Source organism: Oryctolagus cuniculus, chromosome 3 (genome assembly GCF_964237555.1).
Source record: "Oryctolagus cuniculus chromosome 3, mOryCun1.1, whole genome shotgun sequence".
Taxonomy (NCBI): domain Eukaryota; kingdom Metazoa; phylum Chordata; class Mammalia; order Lagomorpha; family Leporidae; genus Oryctolagus; species Oryctolagus cuniculus.
In genome coordinates, this window is record NC_091434.1 from 79,305,882 (window position 1) to 79,333,343 (window position 27,462).

At 38.5% G+C, this 27,462-nt stretch overlaps 1 protein-coding gene across 4 annotated transcripts in view; it reads right to left on the reverse strand.

The window, feature by feature from the left end:
- GCA (grancalcin) overlaps positions 1-20,267 on the reverse strand; it is a 40,346-nt gene extending 20,079 nt beyond the window's left edge. For 2 of the 4 annotated variants that reach the window (XM_070070759.1, XM_002712224.5), the window contains exons 1-7: positions 20,040-20,267; positions 14,585-14,743; positions 5,930-5,999; positions 3,279-3,322; positions 2,850-2,997; positions 564-677; positions 180-238 (exon numbers count right to left, since the gene is read on the reverse strand). In XM_070070759.1, the coding sequence (XP_069926860.1) occupies positions 180-238; positions 564-677; positions 2,850-2,997; positions 3,279-3,322; positions 5,930-5,999; positions 14,585-14,743; positions 20,040-20,066 (621 nt within the window). In that variant the 5' untranslated portion in view covers positions 20,067-20,267. Of the gene's footprint in view, positions 1-179; positions 239-563; positions 678-2,849; positions 2,998-3,256; positions 3,323-5,929; positions 6,000-14,584; positions 14,744-20,039 lie in introns of all 4 variants that reach the window. The other 2 variants (XM_070070760.1, XM_070070761.1) reach the window with 2 other exon arrangements.
- Positions 20,268-27,462: the final 7,195 nt, after the last annotated feature.

The following is a 27,462-nucleotide window of genomic DNA, read 5'->3' on the forward strand; positions in this document are numbered from 1 at the left end:
TTTGTATCAATACTGAATCTTCTATTTGCATTCAACTGAAAAATACAAAAAAAAATCATATGCATATAAAATACATTATTTCCAGTATTGGTATCTTGGATTACTTCATTTTAATTTTTGATAACTAAGAACACATCTAGGTCACAGTAGAAATAGCAAGTCTTAAGCAGGATACTCACATCATCATACACGAAATTCACAAATCCTTGTTGCAAGTGGTCTCTTCTCCTAAAGAAATCTTTAAGCAAAGAAATTACATTTAATACCATTTTAAATCTTAACTTGAGATACTTGATGTCCCCAAGTTAAAAAAAAAAAACTAACAAATTTCTGTCCAATTTAATTTTAAGTGATTTACTATCCCAGGCAACTGAGTCATAAAGGAAATTTTCCAAAACTGAGCTGTAATAATTTTTACTCTTCATATGCCTGAATTTTTAAAGCCTTAAAATTCTGATTAAATTAAATAGCAGAAAGGAGAAGAAGCACATTATTACAAAAATATGGAAAAATTATTTTAAAATAGCCATATAATACTGTGACCATATTTAAGTGGTGAATACCTGTCAAGGCACGAAGCTTCACACAACAAGCGACATAATCATCAAAGAAAATTCTGCCATTCTTACTGTAGCGTCTAACAATAGTATTTAACGTCTGAGGACTCAACCTATAACCTAAACAAAGAGGTTGATGTATTAAAACTTTTATAGCCAAATACCATAAGAAGACTGCAACACTGCATTTATTAATAAAGTTAGAAAATGAATTAATTTTCAAGATTCATTCAAATGAAATATATATTAGAAATAAAGTACATTAATATGAGAGTACTCAAAAAATTCATAGAAAAATTGAAGTAAAAGCTGAGTTTACTTTAGTGCAAAAAAACTTTAAAATTGAAGCATAATCTCACAATACACATTTTCTGTGACATTATGAAGGGTCTTCAATATTAAAACTGAATCAGATCAAGGATTTATTATTATTAACACTGCTGAGTGATACATAAAGCTGTGAATAAAAGTCAAAGCTAAGGTAATGAAGAGAATTATTTTCTTATGTATTTAAAACAAATTCAACACTGAAACAATGTCTAAGGTATTTCACAGGTTTTTGATGTATCAGTATTTCAATTCTTAAATTTTTTCAGTTCTTTTTTATTTATATACTTGACAGGCAGAGAACAGAGAGAAAGCAAGCATAAGGGTCCAAGTGTTTCCATCCACTTTTTAAAAAATCTATTTCTTTTGAGAGACAGAGTGACAGACAGAAAGGAAGAGAGAGAGAGAGAGAGAGAGAGCTTTTCTATCCCCAATGGCCACACCAGCCAGGACTAGGCCAGGCCAAGGCAGAAGTCAGGAACTTGGATGTCTCATGTGGGTAGCAGGGGTGCAAGTACTTGGGCCAGTCTCTGCTGCCTTCACAAGTGCAGCAATAGCGAGCTAGATTAGAAGTGGAAGAGCTGTGACCCGAACAGACACTGCAATATGCAAGTGGAGCTAAACCCACTGGGCCAAAACACCAGCCCCTCCATCTAGTCTTAGAGTATCTATGCAAGGGCTAGTGGCATGATGTAGGGAGTAAAGCCACCATCTATGATGTTAGTATCCCTCATAGATGCTTGTTTGTGTCCTGGCTTCTCCACTTATGTTCCAGCTCCCTGCTAATGGCCTAGGAAAAGCAGCAGAAGATGGTCCAAGTGTTTGGTCCCCTGCCAACCACATGGAAGACTGGATGAAGCTCCTGGTCCCTTGCTTCAGCCTGGCTCAGCCTTAGCCATTGCAGCCATATGCGGAATGAACCAGCAAATGAAAGATCTCTCTTTTAGACTGTCCCTCCCTGTCTGTAACCCTTTCAAATAGATACATAAATCTTTTTTTAAGTGAAAACTCAGAAAAATAAAACTAATAAACTACTTATAACTACATTATCAGTAAGCAAATAATCACCGTTGTATATTATCACTTTTTGTAAGACAGCAGACCAAAAACATAAGCTTATAAGAGTCATAATGAAGATAAAGTTGCATTCTTTCACAATAGTCTAAAATACAGACTTCCCACTTTGAGGTATCTTAATACACATTATGTATTCTGCACTACATAAGAAAAATAATAAAAAGTTGACTGCAAAGCTATACTTCTGATTGATTGAAATAAGCCTTTGTTCGCAAATTAGAGATCTTACAACATTAGCAAAAATTACAATTGGTAAGTACTAACAATTATTGAAGGAAATTTAAATTTACTCAAAGCAATTTAGGAATACATGCATGTATTGCATATTGGCTTTTGAAAGATGATTGCAATTAAAATGGTTTGGGTATGGTCTGCAGTCAGAAAGTCTCTACAACCTTGAAATTGAATCAGGGAAGTGCTGGTGAAAAATGATATCCCAGGGCCAGCACTGTGGCGCAGCCTGTTAAAGCCCTGGCCTGAAGCGCCGGCATCCCATATGGGCGCCAGTTCTAATCCCGGCTGCTCCTCTTCTGATCCAGCTCTCTGCTATGGCCTGAGAAGGCAGTAGAAGATGGCCCAAGTCCTTGGGCTGCTGCAACCACGTGGGTTGCAGAAGAAGCTCCTGGCTCCTGACTTCGGATTGGCACAGCTGCAGCCATTGCAGCCATCTGGGGAGTGAACCAGCAGATGGAAGACCTCTCTCTCTCTCTCTCTCTCTCTCTCCCTCTCTTCCTCTTTCTCTCCCTCTCTCTGTAACTCTTTCAAATAAATAAAATAAATCTTTTTAAAAAATCCCTTTATTACTTGGCAAGTGGAAGCAATTCAGAAGCATCTGATCAAAGAACAGAGAAACCCTGTGTAGATTCTAAAGAATGTTAGCATTCTTACCCATAATAGCAATGGATTGACTCAACTCGTGATGCTCTACTGTGCCACTTCGGTCTCGATCAATAGTCATGAAGTTTTCCTTCCATGCAGTAAGAGCTGCCCAAAGCTCCTTGAATTCATTAAATCCCATTTTTCCTGTATAATCTCTCTGATTGTTTTATTAACAAAAATAAACTTTCAACAGCTATGAAAATTTATTTGATTTCAAAGTCCTAATCATGGACTAAAAATAAAGTATGCTTCTGCAGAGTTGGCTAAATTCACCATATAAATAAACTGTGTAAAAATGAAAGTTTGGAATTCAGACAAGATCTTAGAAAATATTTATAAACTCTACAGCTTACTATGGCCATTTACAGCACTCAGTTGACTTAATATTCAAAAGGTGTAAGTCAATAGTCTAGTACCTCCTATTTTATTCAAGGATACATCCAACATGGCAATCATAATTCTGCATGTTTCCAAACTGAAGGCTGCAAAATACATTCAATATTTCAATTGGGGTCTGCTCAGTTTTCATCTATGTAAAATTACGAGGATTTCTACTTTCAAAATAGAATATGAGAAAATTGCCAAAATACATCATCATCACATCTAATGAACTTTTATTCAAACGTCTATAGTAAAAAAAAAAAAAATCAAGATTGCTTTCAAACTTTAAAGTCTACAGCAAGGACTAAGATAATTAGAAATGCTATTATAAAATAAATAAAAATTACTGTGATAGAGATGTTACAGCTACTTAAATCACTTGGCTTTGCCAGGAATCTGGAGAGAAGGAAGGCTTTGGGCTTCACATCACAAATGGCAAGCAGGGTTTAGGTAGAAGTCTGACTTGTACTCCAAGACCACAAAATTTGAAGGAGTTAGTTATGAGTGAGGGAGCAGCATTTGTTTACATCAGAAAGGCAATGAGGGCCTGATAAGAAAACTTTGGAAGACCTTTTGAATAAACTTTAATATTTATTTTTATTTTTGAAACTTTAGTTTACAATGAATAAATTATAGGATGAAGTAAGATAATACTAGAGGTAAGCAAATCATTTCAGTAACTTACTGCAATCGATCATGTAAGAAAAGATGAACATCTAACCTGAAGCAACTGTTGTCTTTTTTTGGGGGTGGAGGGGTTAGGTTGGAAAAAAGAAAAAGAAATAAACACAAACTATTTTAAAGTCAGGGGTGAATAGAAATATTGACACCTTCATATTATAGTACTTCAACTGAGGACTTACCTGATAAAATTTAACATTTATAATCCTTATCACAATTACATTCATTCAATTACAGTAGGTGAATATCTATATAAGAAGTATTTAAAATCCCATAACTCTCCCTTACCTCAAACCCGGTAGTTGGTTACCCACATGTACGCCTACCCGAGCAAAAATCTGGGGTTCTATTCTGTAGAGAGCTCTCTGGACTATAGATACAGTTAAGATATGGTAACTACTAAAAGCAAGGTAATTAAATGACAATTTGCAACTTACATGAGAACCTTGTTGAGTCTACCTCTCCTCCTTTCCAAGTAGAGGATCAGTTGGAGAAACAATCACAAGGAAATCCCTAAAGATACTGGCACAACAATACTCCCCAGCCAAACACTAAAGTGCACTATCAATACCCAGAAATGATTTCGGATTTTCTAATCAGCATTTTAGCTAAATATGAGGATTTGGGTATCAACACACATTTGAAGAAAGCATCCAAACATGAAAGACAGGGAAAAAAGGACAAAAAATAATAATGTAGAGGAAAAAATGCTATATACAATGAAAACAACTTTAAAAAACATACTAATAGTCTCAGATAAATGAAAAAATCACATTCATGAAAAAAGAGAAGCTCTTAGATTTTAAAAATATGATAGCAGAAATATCTCAATTAGAAGGTTTAGTAAATAAAGTTGAAGAAATTCCCCAAAAAGTAGAGAACTAAACAGATGGAAGAATAAAGAACAGGAAAGTAAGAGGCCAGTCCAAATAATGGACATTCCCAAAAGAGAAAAACATTATTGAAAAATATTTCTCAGGGCTAGTTTCCAAATCTAGAATATTCACTAAGTACCTCAGCACAACACAACTAGGTACAATACTGTGAAATGTCAGAACAGCAGGGACAAAGAGGAGATCTCACAAATTCCTAGAGAGTGAAAACTAATCACATGCATGCAGGAAACAAAGATAAAGCAACAATAGAAGGTAAAAATAAGGGAGCAACACCTTTAAAATTTCCTGTGAAAATAATCTATTACCCAGAATTCTAACCTGGACAAACAATTCTGAAGGGACAATGAAAGTATTTTCAGATGCATAAGGACTCAAAGATGCATTTCCAAAATGCTCTTATTAAGGAGGTACTTAATGACATGTTTAACTGAGATAAGAGATTGAATAAAATCAAGGGAGTACAAAGGACAGAGTAAGAGAAGAAGCAACTCAAGAGAGAGAGAAAAGGCAGCACCAGGATGATGGTGAAGAAAGCTAGTATGAGAGCCATGCGTAAAAACAGAACATGTTAGAAATATTCCTGATTAGGAAAAAAGTGGACTACCTGACAGTTATTCATTTTTGGAAAAATGAAAGTCGCATAAAAAGGAAAAGTTATCACAGGTTATCATGACACACTATGAACAGCAGTCACACAGTTAAAATATGACAAATACCGACTGCTTATCTAACCCAAATTGCCATGTAAGGACACTGGAAGGATGGGAAGCGTGCCTGTGTGAAGTACAGGGAAAAGGGTGAACTAAGGTTGAAAGAGAGCTAATCTTCTTCCATAGCATGACATCAATTGACAACCATTAAATCAAACATCTCTAAAGGAAAAAGAATGGAAGCAAATTTCAACAGAATCAGAAAAAAAAAAAAGTTGAAAAGGTATCCCTTGAGAATAGCTAATATTGGGAAGATAGGAATGTATAATGGACAGCATTTATAACAAGCTTAGCAAAACTATTTAACTAGGTGTGTGTATAACTGTAATAAAATTTTTTAAAAATATTTTAAGGATGGGGACAAAAAGCTTAAAAATGAGTTTCCTATTCCAATTTCAACAAGAAGGAAAAAAGATCTCACGAGAATAAGTTCCACTAATTCCAGACTCTGTCAAACATCTCTGAAGTTCTTCCGCATCCACTTCACCATCCTGTTAAAAAGCAAACATACATTTAACGTGCAGTTGTATAAAAATGTATTGCAATGCTTACTATTACAGGTCAATCAAGAAAGGTACATACTTCAAACCATTATTATCAGCTACAAAAGTTCAGAGATAATTATTGGCAGCTAAGGCACAGTATAGAACATAATATAATGAAAATTTTTCACTGCTTCCAAAAAACAGCATAAACACACAGCTATATATTGTTACTTCAAAAAATATTTCATATTGTACTTCTATGTAGAAGTTACTAAAATATTTAAAATATTTCCAGAAAAGCCTCAAAAGCATTTTTATTAATGCCCATTTGAGGGGAGACTAATTCTGAAAGAAAGCTTTATAATGAAGCTTAAAGTAGAAAGGAAAATACTTTTATTGTTCACTCCATTATCTTCAGCAAAAGTCACTGAAATATAAAATCATGTCCCACATGTTTAGTTGTTCTACTAAATACTTGAGTTTACCTTCTAAAAACAAGCAGGCAAAAACATATGAAATGGTCCATATTTTAAATGTCTTGCAAGTATAAAATCAACAAAATGCAAACAGACTTTACAAACATGCAAGGTTGATATCAAGATGAGGTTGATGAGGTGAATGCTGCCAGCACACGGTCAGATCCTGTCTTTATTTAAAATGTTGACATATTTTTATCAACGATCTTTGTAGTAATTTTAATTTTTAAAACTAACCTTGAAAATGTTGATTTTTATGTATTTGAAAGGCAGAGTGACAGCAAGAGAGGGAGAAGGTGGGACAAGAGAGAGGGGGAGGACAAAAGGAAGAGAGAAGAGAAAGAGAGATAGATCTTAATCTTTTACTTGCTGGTTTACTCTCCAAATGCCTACAACATCCCAGGCTAGGTCAGGCCAAAGCTAGGAGCCCATAACTCCATCCAGGCCTCCCACATGGGTAGTAGAGATTCAGGCACTTGAGCCATCAAGTTCTGCCGCTTGGATGCATTAGTAGGAAGCTGGATAGGAAACAGAGTGGCTGGGACTCCAATTGGCACTCTATTATGAGATATGCATGTTCCAAAGAGCAGCTTAACCCACTATTGAAATGCCTGCCCCTAAAATGGGATTTCTGAGTTGCTTAAAACTCACTTAAGTTTGCATCCAAGGCAAGTATCTCATTTTCCTTACCCTGAATTTGAGTCATTCAGTAATACAACATTTAAAGGTCATAACAAGTGGATTGGGTTAGGGAGTCTTCTGTAGCAATGAAGAAGCAAACTAATTGTGAGAGAATAGATATATTTACTTCTCTAAATATGTCTAAGCCCTGTTGCTTCTATTGCTTCTGGAACAGTTTTTTTTGTTTGTTTGTTTGTTTGTTTTTGACAGGCAGAGTGGACAGTGTGAGAGAGAGACAGAGAGAAAGGTCTTCCTTTGCCGTTGGTTCACCCTCCAATGGCTGCCGCGGCTGGCGTGCTGTGGCGAGCGCACCGCGCTGATCCGATGGCAGGAGCCAGGTGCTTCTCCTGGTCTCCCACGGGGTGCAGGGCCCAAGCACTTGGGCCATCCTCCACTGCACTCCCTGGCCACAGCAGAGAGCTGGCCTGGAAGAGGGGCAACCGGGACAGAATCCGGCGCCCCAACCGGGACTAGAACCTAGTGTGCCGGCGCCGCAAGGTGGAGGATTAGCCTAGTGAGCCGCAGAGTCGGCCATCAGTTTCTACTTTTAAAAATATATTGGGCTGAAGTCGGCACCATGGCTCACTTGGCTAATCCCCCGCCTGCAGCGTTGCCATCCCATATGGGCACCGGGTTCTAGTCCCGGCTGCTCCTCTTCCAGTCCAGCTCTCTGCTGTGGCCCAGGAAGGCAGTGGAGGATGGCCCAAGTGCTTGGGCGCCTGCACCAGCATGGGAGACCAGGAAGAAGCACCTGGCTCCTGGCTTCGGATTGGCGCAGCGCTGAGCAGCCATTTAAGGGGTGAACCAACGGAAGGAAGACCTTTCTCTCTGTCTCTCTCTCTCACCGTCTAACTCTATCTGTCAAATATATATATATATATATATATATATATATTTATATAGGGCTAAATACATATATGAAATTTCAACCCTAACCTGTATTTGGGATTATGCAGGAGCACAAAGAAATAAGAAGGAGAGAAAATAGGCAGTTGTGGGAAGAATTTGCTTTAAAGGACTTCACATGACACTGGGAAGCAACTGGAATAGAGTTCCCTATTCATGAAAGGAGGCAAAACAATAAATGAATATAATTCAACACACTGCCGACTGCCCTCTGAGGATTTCTCCTCTGCATAGCTGAAGGCTTAGAAAGCTGGACTAAAATGCTAAAATAAGTTGCACATCACTTTCTGATGAGATATGCGAAGTCATCACTGGACAAAAACCCAAAATAGGAAATCTAACTCTGGACCAAATCACAAAATCACTTGGTAGAAAAGGGTGATATGGAGAGAGGGAGGAATGACATGGAAGAGAACAGAGAAGAAAAGACACACAAAAACCACTTGAAATAATTTTTATAAACCAAAATTCCACAATACACAGGAAAAATAGTATGTTCAAAGAGGCAGCTAAAAATTTTTTAAAAATAGAGCAAATTCACACAAAGTAAAATTGATTTATACATGAATATTTAAAACAAGTATATCAAGCAAGTGAAAGTATATCAAGGTAAGTGAAAATATAACTTTCCCCTACAAAGAACACAACACTCTTTCATTTAATAAATATTAACTAAGCAAACTGCAATGTGCACTGGGTACTAGGTATTCTGTAGCATGGAAAACAAGTTGTTTGCCTTTAAAAAGCTGTTTTAGTGGTATAAAAGAAGCAATAAAGCAAACATTATATCCTATGGTCATAAGTGTCAAGGGTGAAAATGAGTCATAAAAATGTAATAGGAGTGTGCATGGGTACTGGGGAGGAGGGCAAGAGGCAAATACTGCTTTACATAGATGGGTAAGGAAAACTTCACTGATAAGGTAAATCTGAGAAAGACTTAAAAACATGAAAGAATAATCTATGCAGATATCTAAGGAAGAATGTGCTAGGTCTCACTCATCCCATACAGTAGCCATCAGCCATGCCCCATTGTGCACCTGAAGTGTAGCTATTCCAAATTATGATGTTCTGTAAATGCAAACTATCCATCAAATTTGATGTTAACTAAAATATATAAAATTTATTAAAAATTTTAATGTTGGTGAGATGCTGCAACATTATCATTTTATATTTAGTTAAATAAATTGTTCAGTTTCACCAATTTCATTTGACTTTTTAAATACATTCTACTGAAGACTTTAAGGTTACATTGTGTTTTGCATTTATCGCTCATATTATATTTATTTTGGACCCTGCTGTGCTAGGCCAAAAAAATCAATACAAAAGCCAGAAGATGTTCCTGGTGAATCTACGTTCTAGCACTTCTTTCCTTATTTCATTATTTTTTCCTTAGGTCTTCTGAGCCACTGACTGAGTCTCATTTACCTGTGTATGCCCAAGCCCCATCATACTAGCAAGTTAAAGTTTGGTTAAGTTGCAGAGTGAAGACAATTAGTGAAGACCAGTTCTTAGCTAAACTGTAGCAATTTATGTCAATTTATGGTAATATTCATTTATTGCTCCAAAAGGTTGAAAATGTTCGAATTTCTCGGCCGGCGCCGCGGCTCACTAGGCTAATCCTCTGCCTGCGGCGTCGGCACCCTGGGTTCTAGTCCCAGTTGGGGCGCCAGATTCTGTCCCGGTTGCTCCTCTTCCAGTCCAGCTCTCTGCTGTGGCCTGGGAAGGCAGTGGAGGATGGCCCAAGTGCTTGGACCCTGCACCCGCATGGGAGACCAGGATAAGTACCTGGCTCCTGGCTTCGAATCGGCGCAGCGCTGGCCGTGGCGGCCATTTGGGGGTTGAACCAACGGAAGGAGGACCTTTCTCTCTGTCTCTCTCACTAACTCTGCCTGTCAAAAAAAAAAAAAAAAAGTTTCAATTTCTCTTTGACGTGTGGATTAAATTGAAAACACTAAAATCAAATATAATGAATGAAACTCTGTTATGTATGTTTTCTTTATAGACTTTATGCAGTTTAGGAAAACAAACCAAATGGCTTTGCTTCATCACTATCAGAAAGCATTCTCCTAGTCCACGACTTCATGCATTTTGTGAAAACATGTTAGCTGACAAACTGAAAAACATGCAATGTCATCTTAAACTATATGGAGAAATCCATTTGGGTTTCTTTATTTACAACTGGGGCTGTTGAGCATGATAAACTACATAACTAAATTAGGTAGCATAAGTGGCATAAATCTGCATGTTTTAGTTACACAATAAGAACTTTAGTAAGATAATTAATAAAAGGATCATCTGTCATTGATTAAAGATAGCAGAAAGACTTTGAGTTGATATCCAAGTCTAATTCCTATTTCTTTAGTATTTGAAACTAAATATCCACTTATCTGTCTATAAAAGAATGGTATGTGCATCATGTCTACCATACGGAGTTGCTGTTTGGGAAAGTAGAAATGTGGAAACACTATACACAATAAAGTGACAGTTTTTTTTTAAGGTGTGCATCTGTGTGTTTGCAGTCAGAGACCAGAATTTCACCAAATCAACTAACAATTGATTTGATACTGCTCAAAATACTTCAGCCTGTAAATATGAACACTGCAAAAATTTTTAATTGCAAATTTCTCATACAACATCATTAATGATGAAGTGCCTCAAAACAATGTAGATGTGAGTTCAGTAACTGGGTTCCAAACGCCTAAGGCTGATATTTCACCTAATCTCTGAAAGCTAGGTAGAAGTCAACATATAAAAGAATGGAGTCTAAATATTTATACTAAAATTTGAAAATGAAAGTATTCATTCAAAATATTTATTTAATATGTAAAATATTCCTAATATCTACTGGACAGTAAGTAAGAATATGACAAGGGCACTGTCACCATGGAGTTTACCTATGTAAAAGCACAAAAAAGGAAAATTTTAAAAATGTATCAAAGGGCTGGCGCCGCGGCTCACTAGGCTAATCCTCCGCCTTGCGGCACCGGCACACTGGTTCTAGTCCCGGTCGGGGCGCCGGATTCTGTCCCAGTTGCCCCTCTTCCAGGCCAGCTCTCTGCTGGGGCCAGGGAGTGCAGTGGAGGATGGCCCAAGTGCTTGGACCCTGCACCCGCATGGGAGACCAGGAGAAGCACCTGGCTCCTGGCTTTGGATCAGCACGGTGCGCTGGCTGCAGTGAGCCAGCAGCAGCAGCCATTGGAGGGTGAACCAACGGCAAAGGAAGACCTTTCTCTCTGTCTATCTCTCTCACTGTCCACTCTGCCTGTCAAAAAAAAAAAAAAAATGTATCAAAGAGTATAAATACATCAAATTCCCGGCTCACAATTACAATGCTGAAATAGCACAGAAGTTTAAAAAGTCTCCAGATATGTATGTTCAGTTCATTTTCAGGCTTTAATTGTATAAAATGTATTTATTATATAGTCAAATAGATATAATAGACTTATTTGTAATGTATATACTTCCATTTATAGCTAACTCATTGCCTCAAAAATAAGATGGTTTGAGTCCCCTTTCCAGGTAGAAAGAATGAAGGAACAAAGAAGCCACGCTTGGTCTCAGCAAGGTTTTTCTCATTTGGAAAAGGAACACATTCCAAAGAAATTCCATCTGTATCTCAACAGTAAGCCCTTTTGTACAGGGCTACTGCTATAACTACCGAGATATCTGGGGTGGTGAGTAATATGATTTTCCAACTTCTACCACAGCAGAAAAGAAGGGAAGTTGTAGACGGAATTGGAGTCACCAAAACAGAGTATCTCCAAAATATAGTAATTATGTATATATCCTTTATTCCTAAAAAAGCACCAATACCTAATAAAAAGTCGAGTAAATGAATGAATTCAAAATGGGATCAAAGTTCTATGAAGTTCTACCTATGTCAGTGTACTGACTATCACAAAGGGAAATATATAGACCATAGACCATAACTAAGATCAATTTTTATATCTATCCATTAGTCCAATATTTGAGACTCTATGACTTTTTCTTTACCTTTTCCTAATGTGTAATACCATCAAGCCCCTCCCAGAACCATCCACAATTTACAAATTTAATCCTTGATATTCTCTCCCAATTCCTTGAGGCCATTTGCATGCATGTAGATCTCTTTTTCCAAATCAGCTCTGGCCCACAGTCTCCATGCTCCAACCCCTTGTATTCCATAGACATAGAAAACCTTTCACCTCTCCCACAATAAACTGTTAAAAATGTAAATGAAATATATCAAGACAGAATATACATCTTTAGAAGACAGTGCTCCCAAATGTTTCATTGATACATATAACTATCTTAGTTCATCAATCCTGTAAGAAGTTTTATGCACAAAAACACAAACATAATGGGTACTGCAATACACACTAAATAAGCAATAGAAGATAAGTTTATTTACTTCAACCACAGGAGAGAAACACCATTTTACCTTCTTTTTCTTTATTTAATGTATATGGAATTGATGCTGAGATATGGTAATGGATAAGAACCTAACTTTTTAGAAAATATATTTATTATTTCAAGATAGAAATCCAATCTTTCTCCATTGCTATGAAATGCTACTTTCACTGATATGAATACTACCTTGGAATACTGAATTAAGGGGTAAGTTTCTGGACTCTCTGTTCTTTAATAATACATGTTTATTTTTACATTAGAACAACACTATCACCATTATCACACAGTCATGCACGGTATAATGACATTTTGGTCAACAAGGGCCCATGGTGGTTCCATTAAATTGTAATGGGGCTGAAAAATTCCTATCACCTGTTGATGTCATAAACATTGTTAACATTGATGTGCCACGTATTACTCAGATGTTTGTGCTGATTCTGGTACAAACTAAGTGTTGCCAGTCATATAAGTGTGTAGTACATCTAGTTACATATTGTACATAATACTTGATAATGACAATAAGTGATAAAGTACTGTTTAATGTATTTATTATACTATACTTTCAATCATTAGAGTGCATTCCTACTTAAAAAGAGAGTTTAGTATAAAACAGTATGCTGTGTTACATTGGCAGCAGCTTCATACCTTTGGTGTTCACCAGTGCCTTGACTGCACAAAGAGGTTACATCAAGTGATTGACCTAAACCAGCTGGGTTTGGGCAAGTACGTTTTATGATATTCACACGATGGTAAAATCACATAATGACACATTTTTTAAAGCACGTCCCTGTGGCTCAATAATGCACAGCTATAATTGTATTATTTTACTATGATTTCTTTATATTAGTATATATTTTACTGTGATTCAATAGTTATTCTCAATGACAGAGTCTACCAGATAAACTTTAGCATTACTTTAGCAAGTGCTAAAAAGGGGAAAATTTAGAATTTGGTTCAAATAATATCTCACTATTTAATAACTTAGAAGAAACTGATATTTTACAATATTATTTCCAGGCTTGACTACTCACTTCACACTTCTTTCATGCCAAATAAAATTAGTAGCTAATACAAACAGGTATAATATATACTCTAATTATTTAATTTCACTTGATCTTCAACAACAATTAAATTATAAAATTATAATTATGCAGAGTAAAAGAAAAAAAACTTCAGCTGATCACAGTAATCATAACTGTAACTAACGATTAGTACCTACTAATAAGATACTAAGCAGTTACATACAATGAGACTGAAAGGGCATCTCATTGTCTCTATTGGTCATAATAAAGTCAGTCTTTTAAATTTTTGTTTAAACTTATTAGAGACTTATTATTAGTCTAACACCATGCCATGCTATTAATACATTTCCTTTTATTTTAAATTAAAAATAAAAATTCCCAACATGATTATTTTGATAATCTGTAAAATTTACAAGCTGTATTACATCAAAATTACTATAGATCATGTAATTACACTTGGGAAAATGTAATTTCGCAACTTGAATAAATCTAACATTTTAAAGTGATTTTTGTATCATACTGTGTGACATAATTGTTTTAACTGACTTTTAATGGGATTGATGTGAAGTTAAAAATATTGTTCCTTGAATATGCACTAGTTTTTCTTAATAGCTGTTAGCTTTCCTCAGATTTCTAATACATACCTCTTCCTGTTATAAAAGGGTATTTAAGGCTTTCATATTTAGCTTGGAATTATCAATCACTCAAGAGTATGATGCCTCTAAATGTCAAACAGAGTGAAAGAAAGCAAAGAGCTAAAAGAAAATAATCAAGAAGAAAACATTATAATATGTAATTTTGGGCAGCAAATTTAATTACTAGTGAGAGAAAGTCTTTGCAGAAGAATTTCAGCAGGGAAGTATACTAGGAAAGGAAAAGCAGATTTTCCTACTATGAGAAAAAAAAAATCTCTTTTTTGTCAAATGGACAATGTGGCAGGCATCATACTATAGTTTTTAAAACAAAATAACTATGACTCCCCTCTGGTCCCAGAGAGGAAATTAGCCTAAGATTAAAATATAAATTCATACATTCAACAAGTAAAACAGTAGAGATATCTTTTAAGTAGCAATCATTTTTAAAAACTAGTATGTGTGCAACAAATTTAGCCCCTCACCTGTCCAGCAACAGCTGTGAAGTAACTCCACATGGGGTCCCCAGCTGAAGAATAACTGTCTGAATAAGGCAGGGGTCCGGGGTACCCACCAAGGAACACGTTTGGACCTGCCCCTGGCATTGGCTGCATCCCGGGCATCTGACCACTAAAATTCCCAAACTGTAGGAGTGAAAAAGGAGAAGGTTAATATTACAAATATTACCTACTATCCAATAAAGTTGGATTAAAAGAAAATATTCACTGTAAATCCAATGAAAAGTTAAAATAGAAAGTTACAGAAATCTTCCAAACTTAACTTCCATAAAGCTTTACTATAAAATGCTAGATGTCCCACATTAGGAATAATTCATTAACATATGTCATATAGCATTAAAAGAGGTGTCAAAAAGAAATATCCTAGTGTCTAAAAACTTAATCTAACAAATAATTTTATAGTGCATTTATTATCAACATCACTGAAATATAAAGTAGAAAATATAAAACTAACAAATTTACTTCAAGACATTCTCAGAATACATATTAACTAAAGTGAATATATGACCTAATTATGGGAACTTGCATGGAATCAAAATACTGTATCCACCAGAACATATTTTTTAAAGCAAGATGATGAGAGGATAAATAAAGTGATAATTTTGATAATTTAACAAGTCTTTTCAAAACTATTAAGAATACCAATACTAATGATAAGAATTACCTAACATTTATTGAAAGTTTTTTTATATCACAAGTACTATTCTAAGTACAATTCATGAATCATGGTATTTGATTTTCACAACTCAGTGAGATATGAGAGTATGGTGTTACGCCCTTTTCTGAAACTTCAAGAAGTTTCCAAGACGCTCAGGTCAACCAGACAGTAACAAGTAGACCATATGTTCATAAATAGATAGTGTGACCCCAGAAGTTACACAATACTTATTTCCTCTTGTGGCTATAGTTTCTTTTTTTTCTTTTTCTTTTCACTTTGGGATATAGTATCCATTTTTTCTTATTTTTATTTAATGAAGGACAGACAGAAAGACAAGGAGAGATTATATATATATATATATATTATTTTTTTTTTGACAGGCAGAGTGGACAGTGAGAGAGAGAGAAAGAGAGAAAGGTCTTCCTTTGCCGTTGGTTCACCCTCCAATGGCCACCGCGGCCGGCGCGCTGTGGCCGGCGCATCGCGCTGATCCGAAGTCAGGAGCCAGGTGCTTCTCCTTGTCTCCCATGGGGTGCAGGGTCCAAGCACTTGGGCCATCCTCCACTGCACTCCTGGGCCACAGCAGAGAGCTGGCCTGGAAGAGGGGCAACTGGGACAGAATCCGGCACCCCGACCGGGACTAGAACCCGGTGTGCCGGCGCCACAAGGCGGAGGATTAGCCTAGTGAGCCGCGGCGCCGGCCGAGATTATATACTTTTAATACCTTAGCAAGAAATTTTACTCTGAATTTCTAGGAGTACAGAGGAGGAAGAGGTGTCAAAATTGTTTATTATTCCATTTTGAACAAAAACCGTTTTGACCTGCATCCTTGAAGAATGAGCAGAGATTGCCAGAAGGTACAAGTAACAGAGACTGAAAAATTTAAAAATGCCTATTATGGAATGAACGAGTGGTTTGAACAGCTCCAGCATGAGTTCTGTTAAAGGCAAAGGAATGAAGGAAACATTGGAACGCTAGGAAATATGCTCAAGGGGGTGTCTAAAAACTCACTTATGAAGGCATTGTGTACAAGAAAGTAAACAGTAAACATTAAAACAGAATACTTTGAAGTAAAACCCTAACATAATTGTCAGAAAAAAGACTAATCAACAGGTCAACATCAAGAATCAAGACAGAAGAAGGTACTAGAACACAAATGGAATTTGAATGGAGTATTTCTTAAATATGAATGTATATATCTATATAAATAAATGCTTTGAATATTATATATCAACATATTGAGATTACAGATAAAATGTAACTAATAAAATTTTGTAAATCATGAAAACTGACTTGAGAAAAAACCTTCATTTTTTCTTTTAGATTTATTTATGCATTTGAAAAGCAGAATTACAGAGAGAAGGAGAAATAGATATTTAGCGAGAGAGGGACAGAGAGAGAAAATCTTCATCTATTGGTTCACTCCCCAAATGGACAAAACAGCTGGATCTAGGCCGATCCGAAGCCAGGAGCCAGGTGCTTCTATCTGGTCTCCCAGGGGGGTGCAGGGGCCCAAGGATTTGGACCATCTTCCACTGCTTTTCCAGGCACATTAGCAGGAAGCTGGATTGGAAGTGGAGCAGCTGGGACTCGAATCAGATCCCATATGGGATTATGGCATTGCAGGCAGTGGCTTTACGTGATACACCAGAGTGCCAGCCCCAAAAAACCTATTTTAATAGCATAATTTGTCTCAGAAAATATTATTTTTATATCACCATAAGGGTACTACTAGCGAGAAACTTTCAGGTCAATATTTGGGAACATATAAACCCAGCGGTAAAAGGATTAGCAATAGTCCCAAAGTGGTATTTGTTCTGACATCATGCAGCAATAACATACAATTAGGCTTTAGCTCCAAGAGTGGCAAGGACATGGAAGACAATCAAGCCCTAAGACACATCCAGAAATTTAAATTTAAGGCTTATTGGAGACCTGAAGCTTCACACAAAGATGAAAAACTGGAAAACTTTTTTTTTTTTTTTTTTTTTTTTTTTTTTTTACAAATAAAGAGGCCAAACAAAATAAAAAAATTGGAAACCTCTAATACACAGGTGATACACAAGACTAAGTACAGGCCCTCTACTATAGCATTTCTATCTGTACCTTGAAAAACAAAACTTGCTTTGTAGCCAAAGTCAGGCAATTCATGAAGAATCTGTCCTTTGGAATAACTTTCTGTTCTCTTACTGATTTGCAGCATTAATTTTCCTGAAACCAGTAATTTTAGGGCTTGCGGGTCAGCTTAAGACGGTGGTAAGCAGAAACAATTTCTCCACTTCCTGGAAGCAAAGCTGCTTGTTTCAGATAGAATATAGTAGAAAGAGCATCATGTTGATTCCAGTCTGAAGATTTTAAGAAGACGGGCATCTCCTATTTCTCTTTAGGACACACCTACCATCCCATGAAGAGCCACACGGAAGGGCCCATGTGGAGAAAAACTAGGATTTGTGGCTAATAAGGTAATCCTTAAAATTAGTTTATATAATTGCATGCTTCAAGTTGTCTTCCTGATAATTTTTAATGAGTTAAAACTGATCATTAGATCATCATTATTATTACTTAGTCATGTGACTGAAGAAAAAGTTGGGATAAAGTGGCAACTATGACATTTTCACGTTGTTTTGCATTTTTTTAAATATTTATTTATTTACTTTAAAGACAAAGTGACACAGAGAGAGAGAGAGAAAGATAGAGAAGGAAAGAGATCTTCCATCCACTGGTTACCTTCCCAAATGGTCTCAATGGCTGGGGCTGTGCCAGACAGAAGCCAGGAGCCTAGAACTCCGACTGAATTTTGTATGAAAGTAGCAGGGACCCAAGAATTTGGACCATATTCTGCTGCTTTCCCAGGAACGTCAGCAGGGAGGTGCATGGGAAGTGGGGCAGCCAGAACTGGAACAAGTGTGATACGGGATGCTGGAGTCACAGGCTGAGGCATCACCCAATGTGCCACAATGCCAGCTTTTGAATTGTCATTTTCAGTCCTTAGTTTTCTTCTCAGAACTTTTCAAACTGCTTGTCCATTTGTGAGGATTACTTCAGTTAAAATCAAATAATCTTGGAGAATTCTGCACATATAAGCTGTAATAAGTCATAATAGACTGAAACAGGTGAGAAGTTAAACAGCCATCAGGACACCATCAGCGTTCTTTTTTACCTATTTTTCTAATTTTTTGCATTTTTGGACAGTGAGAGAGAGAGACAAAGTTATAGACAGTGAGAGAGAAACAGAGAGAAAGGTCTTCCTTCCATTGGTTCACTCCCCTAATGGCCGTTAGGGCCGGCACTGCACCGATCCAAAGCCAGGAGCCGGGTGCTTCCTCCTGGTTTCCCATGAGGGTGCAGGGCCCAAGCACTTGGGCCATCCTCCACTGCCTTCCCTTTCCGGGCCACAGCAGAGAGCTGAACTGGAAGAGGAGCAACTGGGACTAGTACCCGACGCGCCAACCAGCTCTAGAATCCCCGGGTGCCGGCGCCGCAGGCGGAGGATTAGTGAAGTGAGCCATGGCGCCCGCCAATGCTTTGCATATCTGAGTAACACTTTCATTCTAAGTAATGAGTACAAAGGAAAATATTATATAATTCTCTTAGTGTTCCTTACCATCACCAATACTCTTTAAATGTTTTGGCTTCCCCTTCCATAGTAGTATACCCCCATATTTTATGTTGAAATATAAGGTCTTCATTGTAAGTTTAGATGCAAAGGATGCAATGCCTAACATATTATGATTATTGAAATACACAAATAAAGCTTTACATTACTCCTTGGAAAGTATTTTTTTTATCTACACACTATAATGATCTGATATCTGCTACTATGAATTTTAGAAAGACATGAAAAGATTCTTTCACAACATTTACAAACTTGAATTTTCTTTTCACTTTTTAAATTTATTTTTTAATTCTATTTCTTCCATGAACAGTTCAATCTGTGTGATTTATTTGCGGGAGAAATTGTGGAAGAGTGAGAGCGAGAGGAGATGGAGGGAGAGCGAGCGAGCGAGCGGGAGAAAGCGTTCCCATCTACTGATTCACTTCCCAAATGCCTGCAACATCTAGAACTGGGTCAGCGGAAGCCTGAAGTCTAGAACTCAACCCAGGTCCCCCAGTGGGCGGAAGGGACCCAAGCACTGTTAATGTCAACTCCTATATTAAAATCAGTAAAGCACAATTCTTTTCTTTTTAGAAGAAACAGAAAAAAATAGAAAATACATTATCTTTAACCCACACCTCACTTTTAAGATCAAATACTGAAAGTTTGGATTCCAGGATACGATTCCAACTTCTAAGTCTCAAAGGTGATGTTTTTCTCTAGAAAAACAGATTTCCCTTGGTGTAGGAGTAAAGGAGACATTTAGAGTGCATCTTAACTGTATTCACAGGCAACTTAAGGAACAAGAAGTCCCGGAAACATTCACAAACAGGATCTCTTGCAAAACGCTGAGGTGGGGGTGGGACCACAAAAGATTACTGGAAGAAGAAAAGGGTGCGTAGCTCTTCAGTTTCAGGGAAGAAATTTCTAAAAACAAATCACACGCTCGATTCCACAAGGACGCCTCTCGGAGCACCAAGGGCTCGATGTCTGTCCGCGGGCTCGGCCCGGAGGGCGAGTTCCATCACCGCGCAGAGTCCCGGCACCGCCGAGTACCAGACGCGGTAGAAGGGAGCAGGGGCCGAGGGCGGACTTGGCAGGTGGGCACCGCCCGCAGGGGCACCCCGTCCCGCGAGGGCGGAGACGGAGGCTTAGTGGCCAGGACTCACCCCTCCTCCGTATCCTGGGTAGGCCATGACGAGCCGAGCAACCTTCAGCCCTCCTGTCAGCGTCCGCCCTCCTGAAAGAAAGGTACAGGTGCAGATACAGGTGCAGGCGCAGGTGACTCAGAGCAGCACCGGCCGCGCGGTTCACTCCTTCCAGGCCCGCCCCTCCCGGCGTTCAGCCCCGTCCTGCCCGGTTCCGATTGGCCACGTCCCGCCTTTCGGAACTCACACTTGATGGAGCCCGCCCCTTCCCGGAGGCTAATCCCACCCTCCTAATCCCTGATTGGCTACATCCCGCCCGTCCAGCACAGCCCACCTTTGCTCTGCTCCTATTGATTCGCTCGAGTTCTTGCCCTCTCCTCTTAATCCCCAAACAGCCTTTTCCACCCTGTAACCCTGCAAGCCCTCTGGGAATGTTGTCCAAGCCATAGGCTCCTGAAGTGTCTTTTCTCTTTACAAACCCAGAATCAGTTCGTGGATGAAATCTTTTAATCTATTTCCGAGCGTTTTTTTTCCCGGCTTTTTTGAGCTAAACTTTAAATATACATCTGTGAATCTCAAAACGTGTCAAGTAACTTGCGATTACTTTTGGGTAGTGTTAATGTGATATCAACACTTTGAAACCATGATCATACTTGTACACCAAGGACAGTTGCTTCTTCACTAAAACCCACTTAATGCCTAGGTTTAAGAAAAGATTATCTGTAGTCTGAGGTCAATTTGGTTTTCAAATGATTTTTTAGAATAAATACATCTCTGATATTTTACAGCACCTAAACTTACAATGAAAAATTATTTCCTATTTTTGTGCTGCTAATATACAGGGTATCTTGTGTATTAGTTGGTGACTACTGGTAACAACCTTTGATAGAACTCTTAAGACACATGTCCTAATTATATCTAAGAGACGGACAGCTTTATGTCTATCATCTGGGGAAAAGTAAAATGCACAATTACTTTGTTTTACCAAGTAATGGAAATGGGCAAGTCTTCTTTTTCTCTAGAACTCAAATTTTGTAGCTCTGGTTTTAAAAGGACAGGACAATGTAGCTTCAGCTTAAAAACAATAAAAAGATCAGGACACCGCTTAAAATAATCTCTGAAGAATAACACAAGGGTTAACATGTTTCACTAAAATATACTGCAAGGAAGTGTTAACTACTGGAAGAGGAAATCAAGCTTACAGAGCTATGTAACTATTTCCCCACTACAAAACAGAAGAGGAATATGTTGGGCCTTGTGAAAGACTCAGGAAGAGGCAGAGGAAAGGAGGGTTGCTAATGTACAAGCCACTCTTGAGAAAGTGTTAGTTCCTCTAACACAGTTAGAAATATGTTAGCCCAAAAGAGTTAAGTGATTGACTTTAATAACTAAATGGAGAGAGGGTAGCAAAACTAAACTTGGTAGGAGGATCTCCTTGAATATGAGTGACTAACTGAGGCAGCAAATAATAAGGTATTGGAAAGCAAACAAATTGTTGCAAAGCTGTATTCCAACTAACCAACTACATATTCAAAGAAAATCTTAGAATTGACTGCTTACATTTATGATGTAATCCATAAATCTTCTTTTCATCATCCATCTTCTTTTCATCAGAGTAGCCTGGAGTGGGCCTTGGACCTAGCAGTTACAATACCAATTGGAATATCCTTGTCACATATCACCGTGCCAAGTTTCTACTCCCAACTCTGGCCCCTGACTCCAGATTGGTGCATACAATGGGTAACAGTGGTTCAAGTGGTTGGATTCCTACCACCCACCTGCTAATTCTGGATTGAGTTCCCAGGCCCTGCCCCCCGACTCACACTATTGTGAACATATGGGGAGTGGGCTGGCATGTGGGCAATAGCCTTACCTTGTGCATTGCGTTGTGTATATCAAGTCAAAGAATCTCTGCACATCCAATTCAAAGATGGCATTTTCCTCCAGGGTAAAGTTTGGGTAAGTTTACCAGGAGCCCTTTTAAAACACAAAATCTTTCTATACATGGAGTTTCTTCAGCCTGATAACAAACCCAGTTCGTATACAGCACCTTCCTGGTAGCTCCACTTTATCCTGTGGGATTTTGGAGCAAGAGGAATCCATAGGAGCATGAAGCTCATGCTGCCTGTTGTACTTTGAATAATAAAGTCCTTTGTCTCTAATCCAGAAATCTCACGCCTTCTGCCAAATTCTGTGAAACTGTGTTAGCTTGCAAGTAGGTTAAAACAGATCCTTCACAGTTCTGGACAGTGCATTCTTTTATTAGAAAAGAACAACCCAGGAAAGTCCCTACCATGGAGAAACTTTTGAAAAACAATCTTTAGCATCTCTCTCCATAAGCTTATATTCCAAATTAGAAATTTTCTCACATAAAAAGTCAAATGATCCCATAGAGTTTTCAAAATAATCATAATGATAATCTACCTCATGATTCAGTTATCATTCTATGAAAAATACCATTTTATGTAAATGTAATATAAAAATATTAAATTACACATTTTTCTTTTTAGAAAATTCTTCTTCTATAAAAATACCTGTTTGTAGAGTGAATAATGTATAACAGACACTAGATGTTGTGAGTTCTTTGTCCTCAAAACAGTCCTTTCAGGGCCAGCACTGTGGCATAGAGGGTACAGTCACCTCCTGCAATGCCAGCATCCCACATGGGTGCCGGTTTGAGTCCTGGCCACTCCACTTCCAATCTAACTCCCTGTTAATGTGCCTGGGAAACTAGTGGAAGGTGGCCCAAATGCTTGAGCCCCTCCACCCACATGGGAAATCCAGAAGCAGCTCCTGGCTCTTGCTTCAGTCTGGCCCAAACCTGGCCATTGCAGCCATTTGGGGAGTGAACCAGTGGATGGAAGATTTCTCTCTCTCTCTCTGCCTTTGCATCTCCCTCTCTATAACTCTGCATTTGAAATAAATGAATAAATCTTTTTAAAAATCCTATCAGGTATATATACTTTTATTGTTAACTAACGGATATTTAGTCCCACAGAGGTTGGGAATTATGTCTCACCCACAATTGCATACCCAGTAGCAAAACTGAGATTGGAACCCAAGAAGTATTGCTGCAGAATGTAGTCTCTAAAAATTCATTTTTGCTTCCCACAACCACCAATCACAATATCTTAAATATTATAAAAATCATTCAACAATGTTAAAAAGGGAAAAGTTCAGAGAGATGAGAAATCATAGCAGAAAAAGTAAGTAGAGAAATGACCAAGAGAGTATATTGGTTTGACCAAGATTAGTCAATCTGTCATTCATGCATTTCATAAAGACAACTTTACGAACATAATGATTCTTCTCACCCTACCTGCCCTCCCACTCACAATCCCACACTTCTTCCTCTTCCCTCTCCTATTCCCATTCTTATTTTTTACTAAGATCTCTTTTCAATTAACTTTATATATATATATATATAAGATTAACTGGTTTTAACATAAGTTTGATTAACCTGTATTAACATAGGTTTAAAATAGGTTCAATTAACAAGGACATTTACCCTTACAATAAAACACTAAATTAATTCTGGCTGCCTTTCTTGTCTATTGTCATCTCATTTTCTCTTCTGTATATGAGTGGAAGAAGTTGGGGTGGAAACAAAGATATGAAAATCAAGAAGAATCTCATCATTCCTAAGCAAATTTCTGTTGTACAACCTGAATCTACCTCCTTTATATAAAATAATTATATGCTAAATACTATGAATAATAGATGCTATAGAAGGAAAATGAGCATTAATACAGTTTATTGTTTATCATTAAGTTAATTGATATGGAGTCACTCATTTATTCAATAATAATTTATTAAGCACATATAACATAACTTTGCTTTCAATGGGAGAAAATACATCAGGGTGTGGGGGGAAGGAAGATATCTTTGTCTTTGTGTACCTTACATTCTAGCACAGAGAAAAGACAATGGCAAATAATGATAATGGGGCATGAGCCAGTGTTGTGGAGCAGCAGCATAAACTGCCTGTCGCAATGCCAGCATCCAACTATTTCACAGCTCTGCTTTGAGTCCCTATTACTCTGCTTCCAATCCAGTGTCCTGCTAATGTACCTGGGAAAGCTGTATAAGGTGGTCCACGTACTTGGGCCCTTACCATCCATGTGAGAGACCCAGATGGAGTTCCTGGTTCCTGGCTTTGTCTTGGCCCAGCCCCAGCTGTTGCAGCCATTTGGGGAGGGAACCAGCAAATGGAAGATATATCTCTCTGATCTCTCTCTCTATCTCTGTCTGTTACAGTGCCTTAAATATTCAAAACATAATAAAGACAATGAAAGGGTAAAGTATATATAATATGTGTGAGAAAATGTGTTATTGAAAAAATGAACACTAAAGCAAGACTGAAGGGAGATGACAGATTAAGTTGCAATACTAAAGAAGACACTTGGGGTAGCCTCATTAAGAAAGTGAGATTTGAGCAGACTTGAAGGTCATGAAAGAGTCAGACATGCAGATTATCTTTCCAAAGAGTTTTCTTTGTGGAGCTACAAATAAGGTCCTAAAACAGAAGCATGCCTGACCTGTTTGAAGAACAGTGAGGTCAATTATTCTGCAGTAGATTGTGCCAGAGACAAAGCAGTTAGCAAAGTTATGGAACAGGAACAACCAAGCAGATCATGGGGGCCTTACAAACCATTGTGAGGACTTTCATTTTCTAATTAACTAATGTATTCATTTACTTGAGAGGCAGATAGAGCAAGAGAAACTTATAATTAAGAACTCCCGTCCACTGGTTCAATCACCAAATGGCCCTTGACATTCCAGCCAGGAGCTAGAAACAATCCAGGTTTCCCACATGGGTGGCCAGAGCCCAACACTGTGGGTGAAATAGGGATTAGTGTTCTGAATTTTTTTAAAGATTTATTTATTTATTTGAAAGTCAGAGTTACACTTAGAGTAGAGGCAGAGAGAATCTTCCCTCTGATGGTTCACTCCCCAGAGGGCCACAATGACCGGAGCTGCGCCGATCCGAAGCCAGGAGCCAGGAGCTTCTTCCAGGTCTCCCACATGGGTGCAGGGGCCCAAGCACTTGGGCCATCTTCTACTGCTTTCCCAGGCCTTAGCAGAGAGCTGGATCAGAAGTGGAGCAGTTGGGACTAGAATCCTGGGCCTGCTTCAGGCCAGGCTGTTAACCCACTGCGCCACAGCGCCAGCCCCAGTGTTTTGAATTTGACCTTTGATGGCATGATAGAGACTGCCGGAAGAGCTCTTTGGCATGGGATCAAATCAAGAATCGGTATTGGACATCTTAAATTTGAGAGACCTGTGAGATTAAGCGATTAGAATTGTTGACCTCAGAATCCTCCCGGAGCGAGCAACACAATCAGTGAGGATGCCTCACTAAATTCCTCAGCACCTATGTCTGAATGGACTTTGTTTTCCTCGGCTGAAGAAATGGTACAGGTGACATAATATTTTGAGGGAGATGGGACGTACTCCGAAATTGCCCTTAAAATGAAAACTGCGAATATAGGTATGGAAAATGAAAGGCACCTGAGAAATTAAAAATGTTTCCTTAGTATCATGGCTGATAAAAATTAATGAATAACAAATACATTGTAGCACAATTAATGCTCAATAACAGCACCACTACTAGTAGATTAACATATGCAAAATTATTCTGGCAAGGTCTACATCCATGTAGCACTCAAGAAAGTATATATACAGGGTCTCAGCCTAAGCTGCCATTGGAAAAAAAAAATACCATAGTGTTAGTGACTTAAATAACATTTGCAGCTAGCTCCTCCTTGTGTCATCATGTAGCCTTTGCCTAATGCGTGAGGATGGAGAAAGTGAAAGAAAGCTTCTTGGTGTCTCTTCTTATAAAAGCAAAATGCCCACCAAGAGCGTCCTGCCCGAATGACCTCACCTAAACTGAATTACCTTCTAATGGTCCTATCTCTAAATACTGGGACATTGGAAGTTATCATTCAACCATGTGAGTTTGAGGAGGGAAACAATTGAGTCTATAGTACACAGAATCTGAAAAATGAGAAAGCAGTGACACTTAATCAATGCCCATTGCTATGATGTCACCTGGACAACATAGGATTTATTTATCTGATTCATGCAGAATGAATTTGCATGGATTTATTTAGTTGTTATTCATACAAAAATTGCTATGTTTTCTCCATAAATTGTTCATATTGTTTTTATTTATTTTTTTTTAATTTTTGACAGGCAGAGTGGACAGTGTGAGAGAGAGACAGAGAAAGGTCTTCCTTTACCGTTGGTTCACCCTCCAATGGCCGCTGCAGCTGGCATGCTGCGGCCAGCGCACCACGCTGATCTGAAGGCAGGAGCCAGGTGCTTCTCCTGGTCTCCCATGCGGGTGCAGGGCCCAAGGACTTGGGCCATCCTCCACCGCACTCCCGGGCCAGAGCAGAGAGCTGGCCTGGAAGAGGGGCAACCAGGACAGAATCCGGTGCCCCGACCGGGACTAGAACCCAGGGTGCTGGCACCACAGGTGGAGGATTAGCCTATTGAGCCGTGGCGCCGGCCTGTTCATATTGTTTTTAATATGGAATGATGAGGGCTGATTAGATTTGTGTATTTGCAGAAGCTATAAAAGTACGCTAGTATAGAGATGGGCATTTGCCCAGCAGTTAAGAGGTGGGTTAAGACACAACATCCCATACTGGAGTGCTTGGGTTCATTTTTCAGCTCTAGCTTCTGATTCCAGCTTCCTAGAATTGAAGATCCTGGGAAGTAGAAAATTATGGCTCAATTACATGGGTTCCTGCCACCTATATGGCAACCTGGATTGATTTCTGAGCTCCTAGTTTTGCCCTGGCTCAGCCCAGGCCATTGCAGGAATTTGAGAGTGAATCAGTAGATAAGAACTCCCTTTGTCTTTCTGCCACTTGAATAAATTTAAAAATATATATGATAGGGGCCAGCAATGTGGCATGGTAAGCTAAGCTTCTGCCTGTGGCACCAGCATCTCATATGGACCCCCATTTGTGTCCTGGCTGCCCCTCTTTCCCATCCAGCTCTCTGCTATAGCCTGGGAAAGGTACTAGAGAAGGAAAATAAACATTAATACAGTTTATCTTCTATTACTAAGTTTGTTTCTGACAATCAGAAAGAAAAAAAAAAACGTCGTTGATAACTTTGGTGAAGAATAATTGATTGAGGTAAGAAATGATAAATTAGGGGCCAGCGCTGTGGCTCACTTGGTTAATCCTCTGCCTGCGGCACCTGCACCGGTTCTAGACCTGATTGCTCCTCTTCCAGTCCAGCTTTCTGCTGTGGCCTGGGAAGGCAGTGGAGGATGGCCCAAGTGCTTGGGCCCTGCACCTGCATGGGAGACCAGGAGGACTGTCTCCTGGCTTCAGATCAGCGCAGCAGCAGCCACAGCGGCCAATGTGGGTTCAGAGGCCCAAACAGCACTGATTTGTAACCTCAGTAAAGTACTACTTCTTTT